The 23,385-nt window shown below is 46.0% G+C and overlaps 1 protein-coding gene across 2 annotated transcripts in view; it reads left to right on the top strand.

The window, feature by feature from the left end:
* Nucleotides 1-2,883: 2,883 nt before the first annotated feature.
* The window catches only part of TWSG1 (twisted gastrulation BMP signaling modulator 1), a 48,765-nt gene continuing 28,263 nt past the window's right edge, over nt 2,884-23,385 (top strand). The window contains exons 1-2 of one of the 2 annotated variants that reach the window (XM_040979237.1): nt 2,884-2,945; nt 4,229-4,386. In XM_040979237.1, coding sequence (XP_040835171.1) covers nt 4,264-4,386 — 123 coding nt within the window. In that variant the 5' untranslated portion in view covers nt 2,884-2,945; nt 4,229-4,263. Of the gene's footprint in view, nt 2,946-4,117; nt 4,144-4,228; nt 4,387-23,385 lie in introns of those variants that run through there. The other variant, XM_040979238.1, reaches the window with a different exon arrangement.

Raw genomic sequence — 23,385 nt, 5'->3', positions numbered from 1 at the left:
GACCAGTAAGAGTTTTCTTAAAACATTTCAGTTGAAAAGGGACTAAATATGGATTCAGAAATGTTTTTCTGTTTTTTCTTTTTTTTGGTAAAGTAGCAAGTACAAAGTATATAAATTTTCAAAAATTTATTTTTATTGCAAAGTCAGATATACAGAGAGGAGGAGAGACAGAGAGGAAGATGTGCTGTCCGATGATTCACTCCCCAAATGACCGCAACAGCCAGGGCTGCGCTGATCTGAAGTCAGGAGCCAGTAACTTCTTCCAGGTCTCCCATGCAGGTGCAGGGTCCCAAGGCTTTGGATTGTCCTCAACTGCTTTCCAGGCCACAAGCCGGGAACTAGATGGGAAGTGGGGCTGCTGGGTTTAGAACCAGCAGCCATATGGGATCTCGGCGTGTTCAAGGAGAGGACTTTAGCCACTAGGCCACTGCGCTGGGCCCCATAAATATTTTAAAACTACCAGATACACAAATCAATTTCAACATCAGCTGAGACCCAACTTTTTCTTGCTCTGTGATGATTACAGAATAAAAGAAATACCAAATATTCATTTGTATAAGTATTAAAAGTAGCACAAATATAAATCCTACTTTTGGGCATAGAAGATACTGAACAACTATTACTCCCATGATAACTTTCATATACAACTTCATTTACTAGTAAAATGCAAAGCAACTTTTTGCTTCAGACTTTTTCTGTCTTAAGGTTGGATGGTTGGGCTGTTTGATTAGAATAGGGCTAGTGATCTGAGTAAACATTAAATGGTTTTCTTTTATCATCCAGAGGCCTTAATTGATGTTTTATAAGCAAATGATGCTTTTTTTAAAAACGTTTCTATTGGTTTTGGGTATGTGTCCTTACTTTAATGGCACACTCATTAAAATAGTTTTTATCCCAGGTAAAAACTGAAGAAAATAAGCCACACAGTTGTCTGAGGCAACTCTGTTAACAAATGTTACTTGATAAATCATTATTTTTGTGAACAAGTAAGTTAATTTATTCTTGGTATTCTTGCTTGGATTCCTTTATGATTTTAATGTAATAAGACATTTAGTTTATTTTTAATGACAGTTTCCCATCCATACTTTTTTCAGAACAGAACCTTAAATTTTTCTCTTAAGAGAACATACCGCATAGGAGCCTATTTTATCAATAAAGATGAGTAATTGAAATTGGGGAAAAAAAGAAATTCAAAAGAAATCAAACTAAAACCACTGTTATGTGTTTCTATATTTCTTGGTTCTAACAGGAAGAGCTGAAGGGTCTTTGGTATTAATTCATCTTCTTTCCTCATTGCTTTGATCCCAAGGTGCAATCATTTCCCAACACAGCAAGGCAGGAGGCAGCAGAAAGTGAAGGAAGAACACTTCCAGCCCCAGCAGATCTTTCCTGGCCCAGGAGGTGACTATGAGAAGTGAGGGAGGAATGGCTACTTACCTTATTCTATATCTGTAAACTATCACCATCACCCCACTACACAGAGAGAGAGAGGTAAGAATCCCTGCCTGTCACATTGGCTGATCAAGCAACCACCTCACCTCCACTGGGCTGTGGGGCCAGAGGCTGGGCGCTTTGCTCTGCCCCAATGCAGGCTAGAGCTGCAGCTGTCCTTGACTGAACCATGAGTATGGAGCTCAGAAGAGGAAAATCCGGACCAATTAGGAGTACCTTGCTTTGCAGGGATACTGAAAAGCCATGCCTCGGCTTCTCCTTGCTTCTCCTCTGGGTTGGATTGGCAGGGGTGACCGGAGGCATGCAGCAGGGTGCATACACAGCAGTGATGGCTCAAGGGGCTGAGTTCCTGCTGTCCATGGGAGGCCAGATGGAGTTCCCGGCTCCTGGCTGCCAGCCTGCCCTGCCCTGCCCTGCTGTTGCAGGCATTGGGATAATGAACCAGTAGGTGGAAGATGGATCACTGTCTTCATATTTCAAGTGATAAGGTGGTACAACTTACAATAAAATAAAAAGTAACATCCAGGGCACGTGTTTACCCTTGCTGTTAAGCTGCCTGCAGACCCACACTGGGAGTATCTTGCCTGGGACCCCAGCTTCCAGAAAATGCACACCTTGGAAGACAAGCTGTGATGACTCAAGTCCTTTGGGTCCCTGACTCCCACTGCGTTCCCTGCTTCACCATAAGGCTCCATCAAATGAGAGCAGGCTCTCTCCCTGCCTCTGCTTCTTGAATAAATGGAAAAAGTCTAAAAAGCAGATTTCCAGGTTGTGAGAAAAAAAACAGTGCAATTGTCGGTTTTCTGCATCTTCCTAGCTCTTGCTGGGCCGGTCCCCAGCGCGGGCGCTCTCCAGGCGCAGGGGCGGCTGAGGTGGAGCCCAGAAACCCGCGCTGACGGGAAGCAGGGGGCCCGGGGTCCGCCCCGCTCCGGGCTGGCCGCTGCCCCGCCTGCCCACCGGGCGCTGCCGTGAGGAGCCCGGGGCTCGCTGGGAGGCGCCGCACACACTCGGGCCCGCGGCTCCAGCTCCTAGTGGCGCCCTGCAGCCGAGGGGCCCGGGCGGGCGAAGGGAAGCCAGCGATCCTACACGCCGGAGCGAGCGCGGCCGGGAAGCCTGCTCACCGGGCTGCGAGGTGCCCGGATGGGTGCTCCTCGGGGGCGTGGCCTCGGGCGTGAGCGAGCGCGTGCTCGTGTGTGTCGGGCGTGTGTGCACGTGTGTGCGTGTCCGGGGGCGGGGCCGCGGAGGGGCGGGCCTCTGTGGGCGGGGCCTGGGGCGGGGCGCGTGCGCAGCCGGGGGAAGAGACGCCTCCTGGCGGGAGCTGGCAGCTGTGGGAGAAGCGAGGCCGGAGAGCAGCGGGCGCCGGGGAGGACTGCGGGCCGGCCGGTCTCTCCAAGGTGGCCGAGGCTCGCGGGCGCTGCGCGGAGGGCACGGCGGGCGGCGCGGCCGGGCTCCGCTCCTAGAGCCGCTGCGGCGCAGCCCGGGCTCGGGGCACGGTGAGCGGGAGCGGGCCGCGGGGTGTGTGTGTGTGTGGAGGGTCGGGGCGACCTCGGGCCGCGGCCTGGGCCCCGGCTGCTCGGCGCTCCGGCGGCATCCCGCGCCGCCCTCGGTGCAGGCCGGCGCGGGGAGGCCCCGGGCCCGGCCCTCACCCTGCGGCAGGGCCGAGGGGTCCCGGAGCTCTGGCTCGGCGGGCCCCCGGCCGGGGAGCACGATTCCCGGGGGCCGCGGGCGCTGTCAGGGCCGTCGCCCCGCGGAGGCTGCGTGCGGGACAGACAGCGCGGACGCGTTGTTGTCGGGGCGGCCTCGGGAGACGCGAGCGGCGCTTTCCAGAGCCGTTTCCTGGTTCGCGCTCGGCTGCTGCGGAGCCCGGTGGGTTTGCCCGGCGCTTCCCGAGGACGGCCTGGGGTCGCCGCCTGCCCGGCTGCGGGATGGGCACAGCTCTGGACCTCGAGCGTGTGTGCCGGCGGCCCCGGGGATCAGCCCGCTGTGTGCGGGGTTCAGCGAGGAGCTGGACGTGCTAGCGGTGTGGAGGCGAGTGCTTGAGGGCCTGGGTCCCGGTCGACCGACTCAAGCTCTTCCAAACCCTTTATTCTTCACCTTCTCCTTGTCTTGCCTTTGGGTGCCTCGTGGGACCTTAGAAAGAGCTGGGAATACTCATGGAGCGCCCACAAGCCACCCTTTTAGCTGTTACATAACTAATGATTTATTTTGTTTGATTACGTTTTGGGGGCGTTTTAACACCAAGGCATTTTATCTTTTTTTTTTTTTTTAAGTTTATCAACCCTGTTGCCTGTTTAAGCCTCGTCAGAATTGTGCTGGCCTTCGCTGCCTTTTCCATTTTTCCCTGCATTATCTTCTGAGTCTGTGGTCCCAATAGAATGTGACAATCTCCTTACATTTTAATAAATTACTCAGAGTCCTTACTGCGATTAATAATTTACTGTCCCTTTTGTTCCTGGTTCAATTATTTAAGGAATCTTGGCGAACTGTTGTCTCAGACAGGCTTTCTTCATGCTAATTATGGTTAGAGACAGAATGAGATAGTTATGAATAATCACTAGGATGGTTTCCATTTTCAAATTGTAAGAGCTGTGAACTCTTGTGACATGGTGATGCAGAATCAGTAGTTTTTATGGGGTCCTGACCTTGAACGGCTGCAAGGCACTGCTTCCGCTGATCAATTTTGACATGAACGTGAGTTCTGGTCTGTGTTTAGGTGTTCGTTTTCTATTTCCTCTAGCTCGTGCCTTTGAATTAAAGTGCTTTTCTTCTTGTTTAGCTCCTTGGCGAGTTGCTGCTTGTCCGTGAGGCATCATGAAGGCGCCCTGTGTGGTCCTGCTCACCCTTGCCGTCCTGACGCTCCTGACGTGGCTCCCGGTGTCCCTGAGCTGTAACAAAGCACTCTGTGCTAGTGATGTGAGCAAGTGCCTCATCCAGGTACGGCGATGAGCATTCACGGTCACACATGTCGCCAAGCAGTGTCAAGTGCGCGTGTTTACATATGCAGAACGTGAATATATGTATATAGGGTTTGCGCTAAGGCCCAGTTACAGGTCAGGGCCTCGGGCAGCCTGTGTGGCACACTGGTGGATTTTGACACCCACAGTTCTCTTGCATGTAAGTAGGGTGAGTTTCAAGAAGTCCAGTTATTGTCATAGTCCATTTAATATCCTTGCTACTACAAGGATATGATCACACTGTTCAGTTGAATTAAATGGTTTCCTTGTGTGATCAATCTAGTTTATGTAGCAATGAGGCTCAAGGTGATGCAGTAATAGATTGCATCCTGCATTTCACATGTTATCTATTTCTGTGTAACAATTATCCAAAAACACAGCACCTTATTTATGCAGTTAGCACTTCTTATTTCACACAGTGTGTGAGGGTTCAGAATTTGGGAGCCATGTAGCTGGGTGGCTCTGCCTCAGTGTCACAGGATTGCAGACGCATTGCTGGCTAGCAGTGGACAGTGTGCCTCTGAGAAACTAGAGAAATCTCCCTTCTGGTCCTCAAAGCAAGCCCAGCACAAAACTCCTGGGAGAAAGTAAGTTCAAGGGATTGGGCAAGGTCCCTGGGGCCAGCAGGTGCTGTGGAACTTGGTCTGTGTTCGACTCCAAAGCTCACGGGCCTTTTGACTGAATATACTCGTTACAATTCCCCATAAAATTGTGATAATTAATGATAAACCTCATGTCTTACATAGCTGTTCCCTTTTCCCACCCTGTTAAACGAGCAGTCGTCTTTTGCCCATTGTGTGTCTGTCTTTATTGGCCCCTCTGGTCTTTGGCTGTGGGCTAATGAATTCAGCAGGCACACATGTGAACATTCTGTGCTTGGCTGAGGCAGCCAGACTCTTGTAATTCCTCTGTGAGACTAATTTGTATACACAAGTATGTACTAATGTGGTGATGGTTTCCACTGATGATTCTGTTCTTGTTTCTGACATTTTAGTGCTCTTTAAGAGTTGAAACTGTAATTGCTCATATTCTGATAACATGTCCTTTGCGTTTTAATACAAGACATGTGGCTAGGGAAGTGTGTTGGGTCTTTTAACCTTTTTACGGTGGATGTTCGCCAGTGTAAACAGAGAAGAGTGTCTTGGATCAGCAGCAGCAGTTAAAACAGGCACAAACTATGGCTGCCCTCTTTCATCTATACACTCCTTTGCCAGCCCCCTCAACTGCGGTTTGATTTCCAGAAAATCTGGAAATCTTTGGAATAAAAGCTAATCGTTTTTTTCAGAAGAAGTTAACAGTAGTTATTTTTAGAGATAATACTTCTCCAGTCATCTTGTTCTGGATGTGGGAAGTTTGATCTGGCGTATCTGCTGGCACAGAGGTCAGCGCAGTGCGGTGGCCGGATGGGGAATCCGGGCTACTTCACAGGTGCTGGTGGCTGTGATATTTTGCCTGGGTTTTGTTTTGTTTGAGGATTGATGTGTATTTGGAGGGCAGAGTGCTAGACATCTTCCAACTGCTGGTTCTCAGGCCAGACTCAGGAGGCTGGTGCTCCGTCCAGGTCTCCCCCGTGGGTGTGCAGGACTGCAGGACCTGGGCCATCTTCTGTGCTTGCTAAGGTTCACAGGCAGGGAGCTGGATCAGAAGCAAAGCAGGAGTGACCAGAACCTGGGCTCTGATGTGGGGTGTTGGCATTGTCGGCGGCAGTTTAGCACACTGTGCTACCATGCTTGGTCCCAGATTGTTTCTCTGGTCACTGAAGTGAGGGAAAGCAGGGCAGTCACTTACGTGTGCACAAATGCAAGCCACCCTCAGGATCGACTTGTGACATGACTTGTGATAGGCTGCGTCCGAGCACTGGGGAAGGAGCCAGCACCTCTGCTTTTGTATGTCAGGGTTGATGCTATCAACCTGCTCGGCCATGTAATGGTCAAGAACAGCCTCTACAGTTACACTGGCTGCATTTGAATGCAGTTTTGCCACTTAGTGGCCACATGGCCTTGGGCAAGTCAGCTCAGCTCTCCAGGCCTCAGTTTCTATGTCTGTAAAATAGATACCTGCCTTGTGAGTTATGAGTATTAGGGAAAAGTCCTACAAGCACTTACATACAACCTAAGATGTAAATGGTCTAGCAGTAAATTACAACCTCAGTTTCTGTTCTGTAACTCTGAGTCTTCTCTGCTTTATCTCCACGTGTTTTCTAAAAGTGGCAATCAGTACCTCGTGTTTAGATTATAATAATTATAGAAGTATTTCTGTCGTTCATGTAAAAATAAGCCTTTAAAAAAAGCACGTGCTTCCTGCCCGTGTGATTGCGATGGCTGTTGTTTCGGAGGAGTAGCCTTCATTTCCTGCCCACTTTATGCCTGCTGGCTGTCCAGCTGCCTCCTGCCCAGCCTCTGATGTGTGCCACCACTGAAAGTGCAACCCGTGGCCCACCAGACCAAATTCATTTTTAAGGAATGGGCTGCATTGGCTGACTCTGCACCTGTCTGTGACAACAAATCCTTACGGCTCTGCCCCTGGCCTCATCACTGCCGCCCCCACCCCTTCAGTGCCAGCATAACCAGGAAGTCAGCAGTGCCCGGCCAGGACTTCTCCTGGGGTTACACACACCTAGGGGAGCACTGATGACCACAGGGTTTAGGGGAAGAGCATTGTAGCCCTCAGAGTGTCCAGTGTCTCCAGGACAGGAAACAGTCCTTCACCCTGAAGAAGTGACTCTCAGGCCACAGCTGTCTGTAACGAGCTCAGCCAGAAACCTGTGTGGGTTGTCTACTTCAAGTAAATATTTTTTGGGGTAAGCATCATGGCTCAGTTGGCTAATGTTCACCTGCAAGTGCTAGCAGCCCATATGGGCACCAGTGCGTGTCCCAGCTGCTCGATTCCTAATCAGACTGCCTGCTTATGGCCTGGGAAAGCAGTAGAAGATGGCCCAAAGCTTTGGGACCCTGCGCCTGTGTGGGTGACCTGGAAGAAGCTCCTGGCTCCTGGTTTAGGATTAGCTCAGGTCTGGCCATTGCAGTCTTCTGGAGAGTGAGCCAGCAGATGGGAAATAGTTTGTCTCCCCTTCTTTCTATAAATCTATCTTTCCAATAAAAATACATAAATTAAAAAAAAAAAAAGTTGTGCCTGGCACGGTAGCCTAGTGGCTAAAGTTCTCACTTAGAGTACACCTGGATCCCTTATGGGTGCTGATGTAATCCTGGCCTCCCTGCTTCCCCACTTGTGGCCTGGGAAAGCAGTTGAGGACAGCCCAAGGCTTTGGGCCCCTGCACCCATGTGGAAGACCAGGAAGAAGCTCTGGTTTTGGAAAAGCTCAGCTCCAGCCGTTGTGTCTACTCGGGGAGTGAATCATCAGATGGAAGATCTTTCTCTGTCTCTGCTCCTCTGTGTATATCTGACTTTCCAATAAAAAATAAATAAATCTTAAAAAAAAAACAATTAAGTAAGCATTGTCGACCAATGTGGGTGAGGACATCTAGCCCACAGGTCATAGAAGTCCTGAGAAATCCTTTGGGGTGGCTCTGCTAAGGCATCTGCGACCAAGACCTGAACTTGAGTAAATCTAGAGTGGGCTCAGTTTTAGATTGATGCCTTTATATGGCTGGTGAGTAATAGTATGAGTATCCAAATGGCAGAGAAAAAGTTCCCCACCTCTGGCATTGTGTGATGAGTGATAACATTTCCTTTCTGGAATGACTGTTTTTCTTGAGTTTCTGATCCTCTTTCTTTATCTCGCATCATCACTCTTTTCCTGCTGAGCTGAGTTCCCAGTCTTGGTGTCTGCAGACCAAACCGATGGCTGTCCTGGATCTGAGACAGCCCGTTAGGGAGTAGCTTTGCCTGCTTGCATTTCTGAGTTTGTTCCATTGTTTCTTGCATTATGAGTGCTGGTTCCAGGCCTTGCTGCTCCACTTCCCCTTGATCTCCTTGCTAATGTACCCAGAAAGGCAGTAGCGGATGGCCGAGTGCTTCAGCCCCTGCATCCCACAGGGGGACCCAGATGGTGTCCGGGTCCTGGACATGGCCTGACCCAGCCCCTACTATTGGGTTCATTTGGTGGGAAGATTCCTGTCTGTCTGTTCTCCCCTCAAATCTGCCCTTCTGTTCCACTTAAACAAGATTTACTCTCTCGTTTTGTTGTAACTTGAGTTCATGTAACTTCCTAAGAAAGTGTGGGAAATAAACTTTCTAGTCCTACATATCTTGAAAATGGGTACATAGGGTCCTGCGTGATAGTGTAGCAGCTAAAGTTCTCGCTTTGAATGCGCTGGGATTCCATGTGGGCACCGGTTCTAATCCTGGCAGCCCTGCTTCGCATCCAGCTCCCTGCTTGTGGCCTGGGAAAGCAGATGAGGACAGCCCAAAGCCTTGGGACCCTGGAGACCCGGAAAAGGCTCCTGGCTTCGGATTGGCTCAGCTTCAGCCGTGTGGCTGCTTGGGGAGTGAATCAGTGGACGGAAGATCTTCCTCTCTGTCTCTCCTCTCTATATATCTGCCTTTCCAATAAAAATAAATAAATCTTGAAAACAATAAAAAGAAAGTGGGTACATAATTGATGCTTTGGCTGCATCTAGAATGGTGTCAAGTTCTTTTCTCAGAACTTTGCAGCATGTGTCCGTTACCCCGGTGTTCTATGTTGCTGATCAGAAAGCTCCTGCCTGCGTCTTGTTTCTGCAGTAGACCTTGCTAGCTGTTTGTTCTCTCTCAAAGCTTCTGCTGTTATCGCCCTTTCCTTGTGAAGTATAAACCAGAGGTCCTGGTATGGCACTTTCATCCATTTGGGAGCACCTTGTGAATTTTTTGGGAAAATGTCAGTTTGGAGCCAAAGACAAATTCTTGATTAGTTAACAGTTAAAATTGTTTGTGTGTTGTAACTTCAAAAAAAAAAAAGATTTTGAATCAACAATCAACTTTCAAAGTACATAATTAGGTGTTTTTTTAAAAAGATTTATTTATTTGAAAGTCAAATTTACAGAGAGAATGAGAGACAGAAAGATTTTCAGTCTGCTGGTTCATTCCTTAAGAGGCTGCACCGGCCGGAGCTGAGCTGATCCAAAACCAGGAACCTGGAGCCTCTTCCGGGTCTCTACATGGGTGCAGGGTCCCAAGGCTTTGAGCCGTCCTTGACTGCTTTCCCAGGCCCCAGACAGGGAGCTGGAAAGGAAGTGGGCAGCTGGACAGTAACCGGCGTGCATATGGGAAACCAGTGATTGCAAGGTGAGGAATTAGCCACTAGGCTACCATGCTGGGCCCAATTAGGTGGTTTTGATTTTTGTTGCAGGAGTTGGAGCAGGTGTCTCACAGAGGAAAATTTATAGTTTGGACAATGAGAGTGGTGGTGGGGTAGAAATGGAAGTTTAAATGAGAAACAGATTCCTGTTGACCAGGAGGGACCCCAAGGAAGGTTCCAGTAAGATTTTGGACAGAGCTATAGGGAATTCCTGTCAGTTGAGCAGTTCTCCACGTAGTTTCTATATTGGGGATCTGATTTTTTTCCTCAGCATATTCATTAGGGGTCTGGTCTCAACTGAGAAGGGCTTATCTTTCATACCTAACAGGAAGTGGTCATGGTCTCTGATCAGCTGAGAAATGTTATCTTGCTGACCAGAATAAGATGAAAGAAGTTAATCTTGATGGCCACTTCAGAGAAGTCACAGTTTAAAAATGTTGTTGGCCAGCTGAGATGCATGTGGTCTGGTGTGAGGGCAGAACCCGATGTGTTTTTTTCTTTTCCTTTTTTTTTTAAATAAGGTTTTATTTATTTATTTCAAAGTCAGAGTCAGAGAGTGAATGAGTGAGAGAGAGAGAGAGAGAGAGAGAGAGAGAGAGAGAGATATTCCACACAGTGATTTACTCGGGGAATAGCTACAATGGCCAGAGCTGGGCCGGAGCTGGGCCAGTCTGAAGGCAGGATCCAGTAGCTTCCAGGTTTCCCACAGGGTGCAGAGGCCCCAGCACTTGGCCCATCCTCCACTGGCATCATCAGAGAGCTGGACTGGAAGTGGAGCAGCCAGGACATGATCCCAGATGGCACGTCGGGCCCACAGGCTGAGGCTCTACCCGCCCCAGAGCCTGGTTTCTTTGCGTTATTTGTGGGGCAGGACTGCTCCTGTCTCAGGACCCATTGTCCCCATCTGCCTGTTCTCTTTCAGCTTCCTCACATGTGCACAGAGTTGTGCATCCATCACCACAATCTAACTTTAGAACATTGCTTTGCCTTTGAAAGAAACCCCGCATTCTTTAGTGCTCATTCCCCCTTCCCTCCCTCCTGTGTGCCTGTTAGGAACTTGTAACTTAAATGGACTGGTACAATGTATTTTATGTCTGACTTCTCTCCTATTTTCTTTATTGTTTTCTGTAAGTTTCTTATCAGATATATGATTTGTAAATATTTTCATAGTTTTTTTCTTACCTTCTTTATTACAAAATGAAATCTAATTTACCCATTTTTCCTTTTGGTTGCTTCTGTTTTGGTGTTGTATTTAAGAAACTGTTAAAGTCTTATAGATTTGTCAGGCAGTTTTTGAAGAATGTCTTAGGTATTACATTTAGATCTAGAATGCATTCAGAGTTGGTTTTTGTATATGTGGTGAGATACAGAGAGGTCTAACTTCATTATTTTGTCCCAGCACCAGCACTCTCTCCCCCTGCTAAACAACATTGCAGCTCTTGTTCAAAACTCACTTGACCATGAGTGTAAGACTTACTTATAAATTCTCCTTTCTGTTCCATTAGTGCATAGGTCTGTCTGTGTGACAGAACCATATTGGTTTCTGTAGCTATGTGATGTGTTTTGAAATTAGAAAGTATAAATTGTCAGTTTTGTTCCTTTTCAAGCTTGTTCAGGCTGTACTAGAACCTTGTATTTCTGTGTGAATTGTAGCATTAACATATCAATTTTTATAATCAAGGTAGTTAAGATTTTTAAAAATCTAATACACTTTGCTTTTTAGAAAAGCTTCCGGTTTCCAGGAGAGTTGAGCAGAGTGGAGTCTTCACGTGTCCCTCTGCCATGCGCTGCTGCAGGCTCCCCATTGTCAATCTGTTCATCTCTCCCTCCCACGCAGTCCCTAGTAGTCACGAGTCTTTTTTGTTGTCTCTTCGGTTTTGCCTTTTCCAAGGTGTTATGGAGTTGGAATCACACAGCATGTGTTCTTTTCAGATTGGCTTCTGTCACTTGACGATATGCAGTTGTTTCCTTCATGCCTCTCGTCATGGCTTTATATTTAAAGCTCCTTTCTTTGTAGCTCTGACTTCCATTGTGTGCACCCATGCACTAGGTTCTGTTGTAAAACTGTTGCATACTTTGCATATCCATTTGCATGTTGAGGAAAATCTTGGTTGTTTCCTTTTTTTTGTTTGTTTGGGTTTTTTTTTGAAATTTACATATATTTTTTATTGCCTTTTTTTTTTTTTTACAAAGTCAGATATACAGAGAGGAGGAGAGACAGAGAGGAAGATCTTCCATCCGATGATTCACTCCCCAAGTGACCACTATGGCCGGTGCTGTGCCGATCCGAAGCCGGGAATCAGGAACCTCTTCCGGGTCTCCCAAGTGGGTGCAGGGTCCCAAGGCTTTGGGCTGTCTTCGACTGCTTTCCCAGGCCACAAGCAGGGAGCTGGATGGGAAATGGAGCTGCCGGGATTAGAACCGGCACCCATATGGGATCCCGGTGCGTTCAAGGAGAGGACTTTAGCCACTAGGCCACACTGCTGGGCCCTGCATTTCATTTTATAACAACGTTTCATAGGTTCTAATATTCCCCCATCCCCTCCGGTGCCCTCCCCCCTTGGTAGATTGCTCCATCTTATTGCAATATTACAGTTCAAATCTAGTCTTGTTTCTCTCAGTGCAAGCATGTGCCATGCATAGAGTCCAGTATCTTATTGCCCAGCTGAATTCAACAGTTTCTTGGGGAGACCAACTCTGGTCTGGAGACATAGCTGGCAGATTATCGTTCTGACCAATTAAATGGTTGTTTCCAAAACTGGTTAGTTCTGAGTGAATCTGCTGTAAGTATCCTTTTTGTAGATGTACATTTTGACTTCATTAGGGTGAATACCCAGAAATGCAGGTGTTGGATTGTATGCTAAAAGTATAATTAGCTTTGAAGCAAATCGCCAAACTATTTTCCAAAGTGGCTGCACCTATTTTTGGCGGTGTGTGTATTTATGCATGCCTCCCAGCAGTACGTGATTGCCCTTGTTGCCCCGTACCCTCAGCAGCATTTGGCGTTATCACTCCTCTACTCTTCAGTATTTTCACTGATTGTATAGAATGTATTCGATCTTTTCTATCCTGTCATAACTTCTTATTTATACTTTGGGACATTTAATTTGATTTCCTTTTGTTTCTAGTGAGATTTTAAGTTTCAGATGTAATTTTAAAATGGCAGCGCTTGTTAGATTTCCGTGGTAGCCCTGCTCACCTGTTTTCAGTGGCGTCACTTTCTTAGCAATCTCTTAGGATACTTACTAGAAGTTGAGTTGTTAGTGGAGGTGGGTGACCCCCTGACCCCGTTACCTGGATTATCCCTCCCCTTTTTTCTTCATTTAATTTTCTTCTGTTTTGTATGACAGGTTTGCCTCAAATGTGTAACATTCCTTAGCTGTCCATCTGTAGTTGAGAATGAAGTGATTAAAAACTTGCTTTGGAGTTGTGTGTTGGGATGGAGTTCACAGGCTGGAGGGCTCTACTTGAAGCTGTTGAGCCTGCTATATTCTCTGCGTTGAGCCTGATCATTTTATTAAAGAGAACTTCTCATTTGTTTTGAGTTGCTGGCTTTCCTGTGATTAGAGTTGGTCAGCAGATGCCAGACTCGTGTGTGGGGGTGGCCCTGGCGTGTGGTACAAACGGCCTGTGTGCCCACTTCCAGGCCTCTTCCTCTTCAGCTGAAGGACAGGTTAGCTGTTGGTATTTTACATATGAGTAATCATTAACTAGGCTCCTCTCAAGGACTTCAGGAGATGCTCAGAGTTAAGTAGAAAATTGTGAATATACAGTTTCCTAGGGAAAGGTTCATAGCTTGGAAGAGGCTGAGTGGTTGATGGTTCTGAAAAGGTTAGACACTGCCGAGGCTTGTTTACATTGCAACATAGTGAGTTACTCACTTTGATATTCACCAGAGTACAAGGCACATTGACTTTTTAGATGACAATAATAGCTTTTCTCCTTAAACTTGCAGAGCATGTACAGATATGACTGTGTATGGAGGGAGATGAAAGTAGGCAAAAGACAAAGCTGCAATGCTATAGAAGCATAAGAAAGATATTACTTCCCTCCTACAGGGACCTTAGAATTCCCTTATATTGGCTTGATTTAATCTGAACATCTGTAGTGTTGAAATGGTATACTATGAGGATAAATTAGAACATTTGTTTATATGGAACCCTCTGCACTCATGAAATCACTAAATATAACAGATTTTCCCTGGAAGCTCATAGTTATGTAAATATTTTTTCCTAGTGTGGTTTCAAGGCAGTGCAGTCATTCCTGCCACTCCTATAATTTGCTAGGCATGGGTAGTCCCTATATAAATATTTATTTTGTGCTTCTGACGGGAAATAAATCTAACTTTAAACATCAAGAAGGTAACATATTGTTTACCCAATACTATGTCAATTAATTCCATAATGTTGTATAATGATACTGAGGCCTTGTTGGGGCTTTTAACTGACCGGATCTTTACTCTGTTAGACCTATCTTCAGACCATAGAAGGTCTCCCCAAGAGGCCACTGAACTTATCTGGACAATAGGACACGGAACTTTATGCTAGGCATGTGTTTGCAAGCAATGAATCTCAACTGAACTTGATCTATGGTTATGCAACAAGGTGGAGGAATCCACCATGGGGGGAGGGGTGTGGGAGGGGTGGGGGGAATCCCCAGCGCCTATGGAGCTGTACTACATAATACAATGTAAGCAACAATAATAATAATAAAAAAAAAAAAAAAGAAGGTAAAATCGTCATTTTGGTGTACTTCTTGCTCATATAGTGAGTGTTTTCTCTATCCTATTTCAGGGGAAAATATTGGTGATATACCATTTTGCTTTTAAAAAGGTCTTTACCACTTTCTTTTGTTTTTATAAAAAAACAATTGCTAAATATTTATGCTTAACTCTAGTCATCTTCAAGGCCTTCTTTAGAATTTAATCATCAGGCCTGGTGTAAAGGCTCAGTTGGTTAATTCCTCACCTTGCATCCCCTGGGATCCCATATGGGAGCTGGTTTGTGTCCCAGCTGCTCCACTTCCCATCCAGCTCCTTGCCTGTGGCCTGGGAATGCAGCTGAGGATGGCCCAAAGCCTTGGGACCCTGGACCCATGTGGGAGACCCTTAAGAAGCTCCTGACTGCTGGCTTTGAATCAGCTCAGCTCCGACCATTGTTGCTACTTGGGAAGTAAACCAATGGACAGAAGATTTTTATATCTCCTTCTCTCTGTAAATCTGACTTTCCAATAAAAATAAATCTGTAAAAATGTATCTATGTATTTACTTATTTGAGATGTGGACACAAGACAGACATATGGACACTGAGACCTCCCATCTATTGGAACTCAAGTCAGGTCTCCCATGCGAGAGACAAGAACCCAGATCCTTGAGCTGGCCCCTGCTGCCTTCCAGGGTGCTGTTCACAAGCAGCTGGAAGTGGGAGCAGAGCCAGGACTTCACATTCCCCTGGGAGGTGGATGTTCCCAACCACAAGGCAGGTGCCTGCACCTCAACACAGAGGGCCCTATCATCACTTAGGACTGTTGAGGTGACCTCAGGGCTTTCTGAATTCCAATAAACTAGAAAATTAACTCTCCTCTTCCTTTTCCTTAATCAGCACAATTCAGATTCCACATGAGCCTCCTGCCACTCTTATTTTGCTTTGTTACTGTACTGGTAATAGTTTGGATTACAGTGTGTTTTTCTTCTGTGGACATTATTTTCTTGTATATATTTTTTCTTCTTCAGGCTACTTCCTCACTTTGAAATTCCCTAACCTATTTTGTCCAGATCTCCTTAATAACTGTTGAGAATCTTTGAAGTTAATATCCAAGGGTAGTAAGTTAGGCTTGAGATAATTTAAAGGAAAAATGAATTAATCCCCTCTGAGTGATTAATGCTGTCAAAACATCTAAGTGAAAATTAGAATTTATTTTCATGGATCACTGCACCCGTTGAATCACTGTAGTAAAACAAAAATGAAAATTTCACTTGGACACATGCCAATTTTCAGACGGCATAAACTTGGGAAAACAGTAAAATAGCACTCATTTATCCATCACTTCACCCCCACAATGGTCATTTATAGCTACCCCAGTCACTGCACTGGGAAGCAGTGGAGGATGGCCCCTGCACCCGTGGGGAATCCTGGGTAAAGCTGCTGGTTCCTGACTGTCCCAGCCCAGTCCAACAGATGTAGCTCTCTGGAAGGTGGAAGGCAGGGTGAGGACCTGTTCCTCTTTTTCCACTAACTCAGCCTTCCAAAAAGAAAAAGACATGATGCCTTTGATACATATTGGTAGTTCATGAGTGTGGATTTATATGCTTATGTATTTGATCGAGAGAATTTTTCGGTTTCCAGTATTGATTTACTTTTATTTATGTTATTTCAGGGAGAAGGTTGACTAACCTGTTAGAATTGATAAAGAATAGCATGACAGTGAATTCTGCTTGATATTTTGGTTGAGATCTGGAGATCTTAAAGAATATCACAAGGTCAAAACAGGTTCGTTGTAACACTATCTAATTGGGCCTGGCGTGGTCCTCACCTTGCACACGCCGGGATCCCCTATGGGCGCCGGTTCTAATCCGAGCAGCCCCACTTCCCATCCAGCTCCCTGCTTTTGGCCTGGGAAAGCAGTGGAGGACGGCCCAAATGTACCCATGTGGGAGACTCGGAAGAGGATTCGGGCTCCTGGCTTCAGATCAGCACAGCTCTGGCTGTTACAGCAATTTGAAAAAAATAAATAAATAAAACCAAAAAATGCACAAATAAGTAAAATAAAATATCCTCAAACCATTGTTTCCAATTCAAAAGAATAAACTATCATAGTGAGATAGTGTGGTTTTTTAAAAAATATTTTATTTTTATTGGAAAGGCAGATATACAGAGAGGAGAGACAGAGAAGATCTTCTGTCCGATGATTCACTCCCCAAGTGGCCACCACGGCCAGAGCTGTACTGATCCGAAGCCAGGAGCCCGGAGCCTCTTCTAGATCTCCCACACGTGGGTGCAGGGTCCCAAGGCTTTGGGCCATCCTCAGCTGCTCACCCTGGCCACAAGCAGGGAGCTGGAAGGGAAATGTTGCTGCCGGTGTTAGAACCAGCGCCCATATGGGATCCAAGTGCGTGCAAGGTGAGGACTTTAGCCACTAGGCTCCCATGCCAGGCTGATTTATTTGTTCTAACATATTCATTTGACCAAATTAAGAGGTTGAAAAGTGTATGAGCAAGTTATAGTTTAGTGCTCTACTGATTACTGATGTTTACTGATCCATGAATTCCTTTAGATTTCTTACATTTTTGTTTTATTTTTCCTTGGAACAAGATACTATGAATACTTATGGTTTATTTAACAAGTTTTCAAATCCCAGTTTGTGTTTTTGAATCTTTGTTGTACAAATGTTAATGAAATTGAGTCTTAAGAAGTCTTAGATGTTTTTGTTTTGCATCAGTAATTAACATATCAATAGAATGTTAATTGTATGTAGCATAATATTTTCTCATTAAAGTTATGTAAAGGTGCTTGTTAGTGCAGTAGGTAGCATGGCGGTCTCATAAAGTTATTTAGAATGGAGCATGTATGGTGATATTGCAGCTAATCCTGTGTTTTAGCGCTAGCTTCCCTTATGGGTGCGGTGTCCGGCTGCTCCACTTCAGCTCCAGCTCTTGGTTTATGGCCTAGGAAAGCAGCAGAGGTTGACCCAAAGCTTTGGGCTGCTGTACCCAGATGGAAGACCCGAAAGAAGGTCTTGGCCCCATCTTCAGTTCAGCTCAGCTCAGCTCTGGCTGTTGTGGCCTTTTGAGGAGTGAACCAGTGGATGGAGGACCCCTATCTATATCTTTAAGATCTCCTCTCTTTCTGTAAAATCTTCCTTTCAAATAAAATAATCTATATATATATATATTTTTTAAGTGTCTTTTTAAAAAAAGATGTATTTATTTTTATTACAAAGTCAGATATACAGAGAGGAGGAGAGACAAAGAGGAAGATCTCCTGTCTGATGATTCACTCCCCATGTGAGCACTGTGGCTAGAGCTGAGCCGATCCAGAGCCAGGAGCCAGTAGCTTCTTCCAGGTACCCCACATGGGTGCAGGGTCCCAAAGCTTTGGCCTGTCCTTGACTGCCTTCCCAGGCCACAAGCAGGGAGCTGGATGGGAAGTGGAGCTGCTGGGATTAGAACCGGTGCCCATATGGGATCCCGACGCATTCAAGGCGAGGACTTTAATCACCACGCTGTCGCGCTGGGCCCTAAAGTGTCTTTAAAGTCATTTTCAAAAACTGCATTCTGACATTTAAAACTGGCATTTTGTGTAATATTCACTTTCCTTTCATGTAGACGTTAATAAAATACCTTTAAAATTTTTTTTGTAAAGACTTATTTATTTTTATTGAATAGACAGCTCTACAGAGAGAAGGAGATATAGACAGAAAGATCTTCTGTCCACTGGTTCATGCCCTAAGTGGCCACAATGGCCAGAGGTGAGCCAATCCAAAGTCAGGAACCAAGAGTTTTCTCCAAGTTTCCTGTATGGGACAGGGTCCCAAGGCTTTGGCCATCCTTGACTGTTTTCCCAGCACAAGCAGCTAGCTGGATGGGAAGTGGAGCAGCTGGGACATGAACTGGTGATCATATGGGATTGCAGTGCATACAAGGCGAGGACTAAGTCACTGAGCCATCACACCGGGCCCACTATAATACATTTTAAATGAGTCGATTATTTTCACCATACCATATTCATTTTATATAAGCTTTTGAAAGATGATTTTTTGTACTTATTCGGGAGACAAGTTTCCCATCAGGTAGTTCAAGTGCCTCCCATGGCCGGTGTGGATGAAGCCAAGAGCTGTGAACTCAGTCCAGCACCTAGGGGACTGGAGGAAACTCAACCAGCCGAGTCATCACTGCTGTCAGGAGCCAGAGCGAGGGTCGGCCCTGGGCACTCCAGTAGATGTGAGAGAGAGAGAGACCGCCCATCTGCTTTTCCACCTTTGAAATGGCTGCAACAGCTGGGGCTGGGCCAGGTCGGAGCCAAGAACTCCTCCTGCTTTCCCACACAGGATAAAGCGTGGCAGGGGCACAAGTATTTGGGCCATTCTCTGTTGCCTTCCTCAAGTGCATTGGTATGGAATCAGATCAAAAGTGGAACAGCTAACCAATCAGCCAAACTGTGCTGTAGGTGGTGTCTTTACCCACTGAGCCACAATGCCAGCTCCAGAGGTGGGCAGCTTAACCCAGGTCTTCACCATCCCACATGCTTACTCAAACTTTTTAGATGGCTTGCCAAGCTCAAAGTATTCATCCTTACCTATTGAGGATAGGTCAAAAGTGTAAATTTATTTTCCATTTAGTATAGAGCTTTGACTTTTTCTATCATGAGATTTTGAACAATGGATTACCAGAATGTCTAGGTTTGTAATTGAGACAAAGTCAAATGTTGTATTCCTCAGTACCTTGGGTCTAACAAGGAAGCAGTGCTTGCAGGAACAGTGTAAGTCAGCTACAGGTGTGTGGACTGAGACAAGTATGTGTAAAGGTTAAGGACTCAGAAGTCACCAGACCACTCATCCCTAGCCCTCATACTGAGACCAGCAGACCAGGGAAGCAGGTGACATAGTCATCACCTGGCCAAAGCAACAGCAATAATCGAGCGTTGAATTCCATGTCACTGGTTTTGCAACTCTTAGTGAAAAGTACCTATTTTACTTCTAAAAAACAGTGGTTAAACTCAGGCAGTAGCACTTCCCATAAGAGTGAAAGATGTGATAACTTTTGACTGAACAACCTATGGGTATTTTAAATTTAATTACTGGGTCATTTTCTTTAAGAAATGTTAGTAACTAAAATTATTGAAATGCAAAATTACTGAGAAATAAGCTTTCTGTTTCCCATTCCAGTGACTAATAAAAAAGGATATCTAACCTAAGCAAAATAGTTCAGATCTCAGCCACTTCCCAATTAAATGATATCATCTTCATAACTTCATTTGAATAGAAATGAGGGCAGTAGCCACCCTGGGAGGGGCGTTTTGAGAGGGGTGCAGCAGTGTCTGTCAGTGTCAGTGGAGGCCACCTGGGGCTCTGGGGGAGCTGGCGGCACTGGAGTGGGAAGCATCGAGTCTGCTCTTATTGTGCTCTTCTGTGAGCCTTCTGTCCACATATTCCATTTGGCTGAGTACTACCAAGTTTAGTCATAATAAAGTTAATAAAATATACAAATAGCCTGGTTCAAAAAAAAATTTCCAAATTTCAAGTCACACTTTCTGTTTAAGAAGTGGAAATTTTGAAATAATAGTAAGATGGAAGCTAATGAAGTTTTGACAGTGGCACTAAAGACTGAAAAAAGGGAGACTGACGTTGTGATGCGGTGGGTTCAGTGACCACCGGGAATGCTTGTACCCTCTGTCAGGGTGCCAGTCTGAGCCCTGACCACCGGTGGCTTCTTCCTGGCCACCCAGGCTTCCAGGTAACTCCCTTTGTTGCCTCCTCAGCAGAGGAAGACCCAAGTGCTTGGGACCCTCCCTCCTTCATGGGAGACCCTCCCTCATTCCTGAATGGAATTTCTGGTTCTTGGCTTTTGGCCTAACCCTGGCTGCAGTGAGAATTGGAGAGTGAACCAGTGGTTGGAAGGCCTGTACACACACACACACACACACACACACACACACACACACAGATTTCTCTGTTGTTCTGCCTTTAAAATAAATAATAAATCATTTTAAAGCACTGAGAAAATGGAAGATATAGAATAAACTAGAGACTGTTTCTGAATTTTGGCACATAGGATGTTTGGCTGTACGGGATGGGCATTTGGTACAGATTAAGGCACTGTTTGGAAGCCCAGATCCAGATTTCTATCTCAGTTCCACTTCCAGATCCAGCTTAGTGCTTCAGCACATCCTGGGAGGGAGCTGGTGCTGGCTCAGGTGGTTGGGCCTCGTCCTCTGTGGGAGACCTGCGTTTGAATTCCTGTTACCTAGACATTCGTGGAGGAAACCAGCAGAAAGGAGGCCTTTCTGTCTACTTCTTGCCCTCTCGTTCAAGTAAGTGTTTTAAATTAAGTATGGGGCCAGGCATGGTAGCCTAGTGGCTAATTCCTTGCCTTGTAGTCACTGGGATCCCATAGGGGTGCTGATTTGTGTCCCGGCTGCTCCTCTTCCCATTCAGCTCCTGGGAAGACGATAGACGATAGGTCAAAGCCTTGTGGCCCTGCAGCTGTGTGGGAGACCCAGAAGAAGCTCTGGGTGCCTGGCTTCAGATCGCCTGGCTCCAGCTGTTGCAGCCACTTGGCGAGTGAGCCAGTGGACAGAAGATCTTTCTCCCTGTTTCTCCTTCTCTCTGTAAATCTGCCTTTCCTATAAACAAAACGAAACAAAACTTTTTTTTAAAAAAATTAAGTGAATATACAGCCTTTCAATCGTTCATTGTTTATAACCATTGCCTATTTTCCTGCTGTTTTATTTTTATTTGTTGAAATCTTTCTTTAGTGGACCCATTAAGCTGGTGACTATAATGTACATTAAAAGTTCATGATCTCGGGCCCGGTGGCGTGGCCTAGCAGCTAAGTCCTCTCCTTGAATGCGCCGTGATCCCGCATGGGCACTGGTTCTAATCCCAGCAGCTCCACTTCCCATCCAGCTCCCTGCTTGTGGCCTGGGAAGGCAGTCAAGGACAGGCCAAAGCTTTGGGACCCTGCACCCATGTGGGGTACCTGGAAGAAGTTCCTGGATCCTGGCTTCAGATTGGCATAGCATCGGCCGTTGCAGTCACTTGGGGAGTGAATCATCAGATGGAAGATCTTCCTCTCTATCTCTCATCCTCTCTGTATATCTAACTTTCCAATAAAATAAATCTTTAAAAAAAAAAAAGTTCATGATCTCAGGCCTGGTGCAGTAGCCTAGCAGCTAAAGTACTCAAATGCACACACTGGGATCCCATATGGGCGCAAATCTGTATCCTGGCAGCTCCGCTTCCCATCCAGCTCCCTGCTTATGGCCTGGGACAGCAGTCAAGGATGGCCCAAAGCCCCCAAAGCCTTGGGACCCTGCACCCACATGGGAGACCCGGAGGAGCTCCTAGCTCCTGGCTTCGGATCGGCTCAGCTTTGGCTGTTGGCAGCCACATGGGGAGTGAATCAGCAGATGGAAGAGTTTCCTCTCTGTCTCTCCTCCTCTCTGTATATCTGATTTTTGCAATTAAAAAAGTAAGTATTTTTTTTTTAAGTACATGATCTCAGATATGCATGTGGTACCCCTGGTTAAGCTGTCACCTGTGATACTGGCGTGCCATAGGAATGCCTGTTTAACTTCCAGCTACGCCTGTGGTGATCGCGATTTCTGCTAATGCACCCCGGAAAGAACTACAGGGTTCAGCAAGTGTTGGATCCCTTGCCCCCCATGTGAGACCCAGGTGGAGCTTTTGGTTGGAGCCTGATCCAGCGGTGGCACCTGCATGGTACATGGGTGCCAGCAAAGGACGCAGTTGCTCCACTTCAGCTCCCTACTGGTATGGCTGAGTCGGGGAAAGCAGCTGAGGACGGCCCAAGGCCCTGGAACCCTGCCCTCTAAATGGGAGACCTGCTGTGGCCTGGCCCAGCCCCAGCCACTCCCCAGTCATTTGGAAAGTGAATCAGCACATGGAAGATTTCTTCCTTGCTGTCTCTTTCTTTTTCTGTGTAACTTTTTCAAATAAAGACATGAATCATGTAAAAATAGATTTACTCTCTTAAAAATGTGATCTCACGTAACACAATATTAAGTTGAAAACTGAATGTATAGATTTTTTATGACAGGGAAGTGCATATGTTTTTAAATTTTAAACATTCATTTAAATAATGAAGTTATTTGGAAAGCAGAGATCTTCCATGCCCTGGTTCACTCCCTAACTGCTTTCAAGCACTGGGCCGGGTTGAAGCCCGGAACCAGGAGTTCAGTCTGATTCTCCCCCATGGGTGGCTGGGCCCTGCAGCCTCTCAGGGTGCGCACAGTCAGGAAGCTGGGAGCAGATAGGTGCGGCTCACACCCAGACACTGACATGGAGTCTGCTGTGCCAAATGCCTGCCTAAAAAGGGCTGATTTTAAGAATCCAAATAGTGTGTAATCATCATTTTCTCAGAAATGTGAGAACTTACCAAAATGGGTAACATTTGTGTTTTTCTTCCTTCTACTCTGAAATACATTTTCTAAAGTCTTTAATGTAGCAGTTGATTAAATTATGCAATCAAGTGCTTTGGGTTGACTTGATTAAATAACTTTTAAAAAGAGATTTATTTATTTTTATTTGAAATGAAGATTTACACAAATAGAAGAGTCAGAGAGATCTTTCATTCACTGATTCACTCCCCAAATGGCCACAAGAGGGTGGAGCTGGGCCAGGCCAAAGGTAGGAGCCTTGGAACCCCATCCGGGTCTGCTGTGTGGGTGCAGGGGCCAAGCTCTTGGGCCATCCTCTTCTGCTTTCCCAGGCACATTAGCAGGGTCCTGAACTGGAAGTGGAGCAGCTGAGACTCAAGCATGTGTCCATGTGGGATGCTGGCACTGCAGTTGGAAGCTTAACTTACTATGCACTAGCACCAGCCCCATTAAATTCCTGATTTTAAAAACCTTAAGGTGTTTTTATCTTGGCTCCAGCCTTTTTGGAGTTCACTTATATCATGATAACTGAATCATCTAAAGACAAATTTTGTTTCAAGTATCCTGAAGAAAAGATTGAGGGTATTTTTATGTTTTATTTTTATATTGTGTATATATATTTTTACAT

This window comes from Ochotona curzoniae, unplaced genomic scaffold (assembly GCF_017591425.1).
Source record: "Ochotona curzoniae isolate NIBS_2020 unplaced genomic scaffold, NIBS_Ocur_1.0 contig_3176, whole genome shotgun sequence".
Taxonomy (NCBI): Eukaryota; Metazoa; Chordata; class Mammalia; order Lagomorpha; family Ochotonidae; genus Ochotona; species Ochotona curzoniae.
This window is presented reverse-complemented; position numbering and strand designations above follow the sequence as displayed.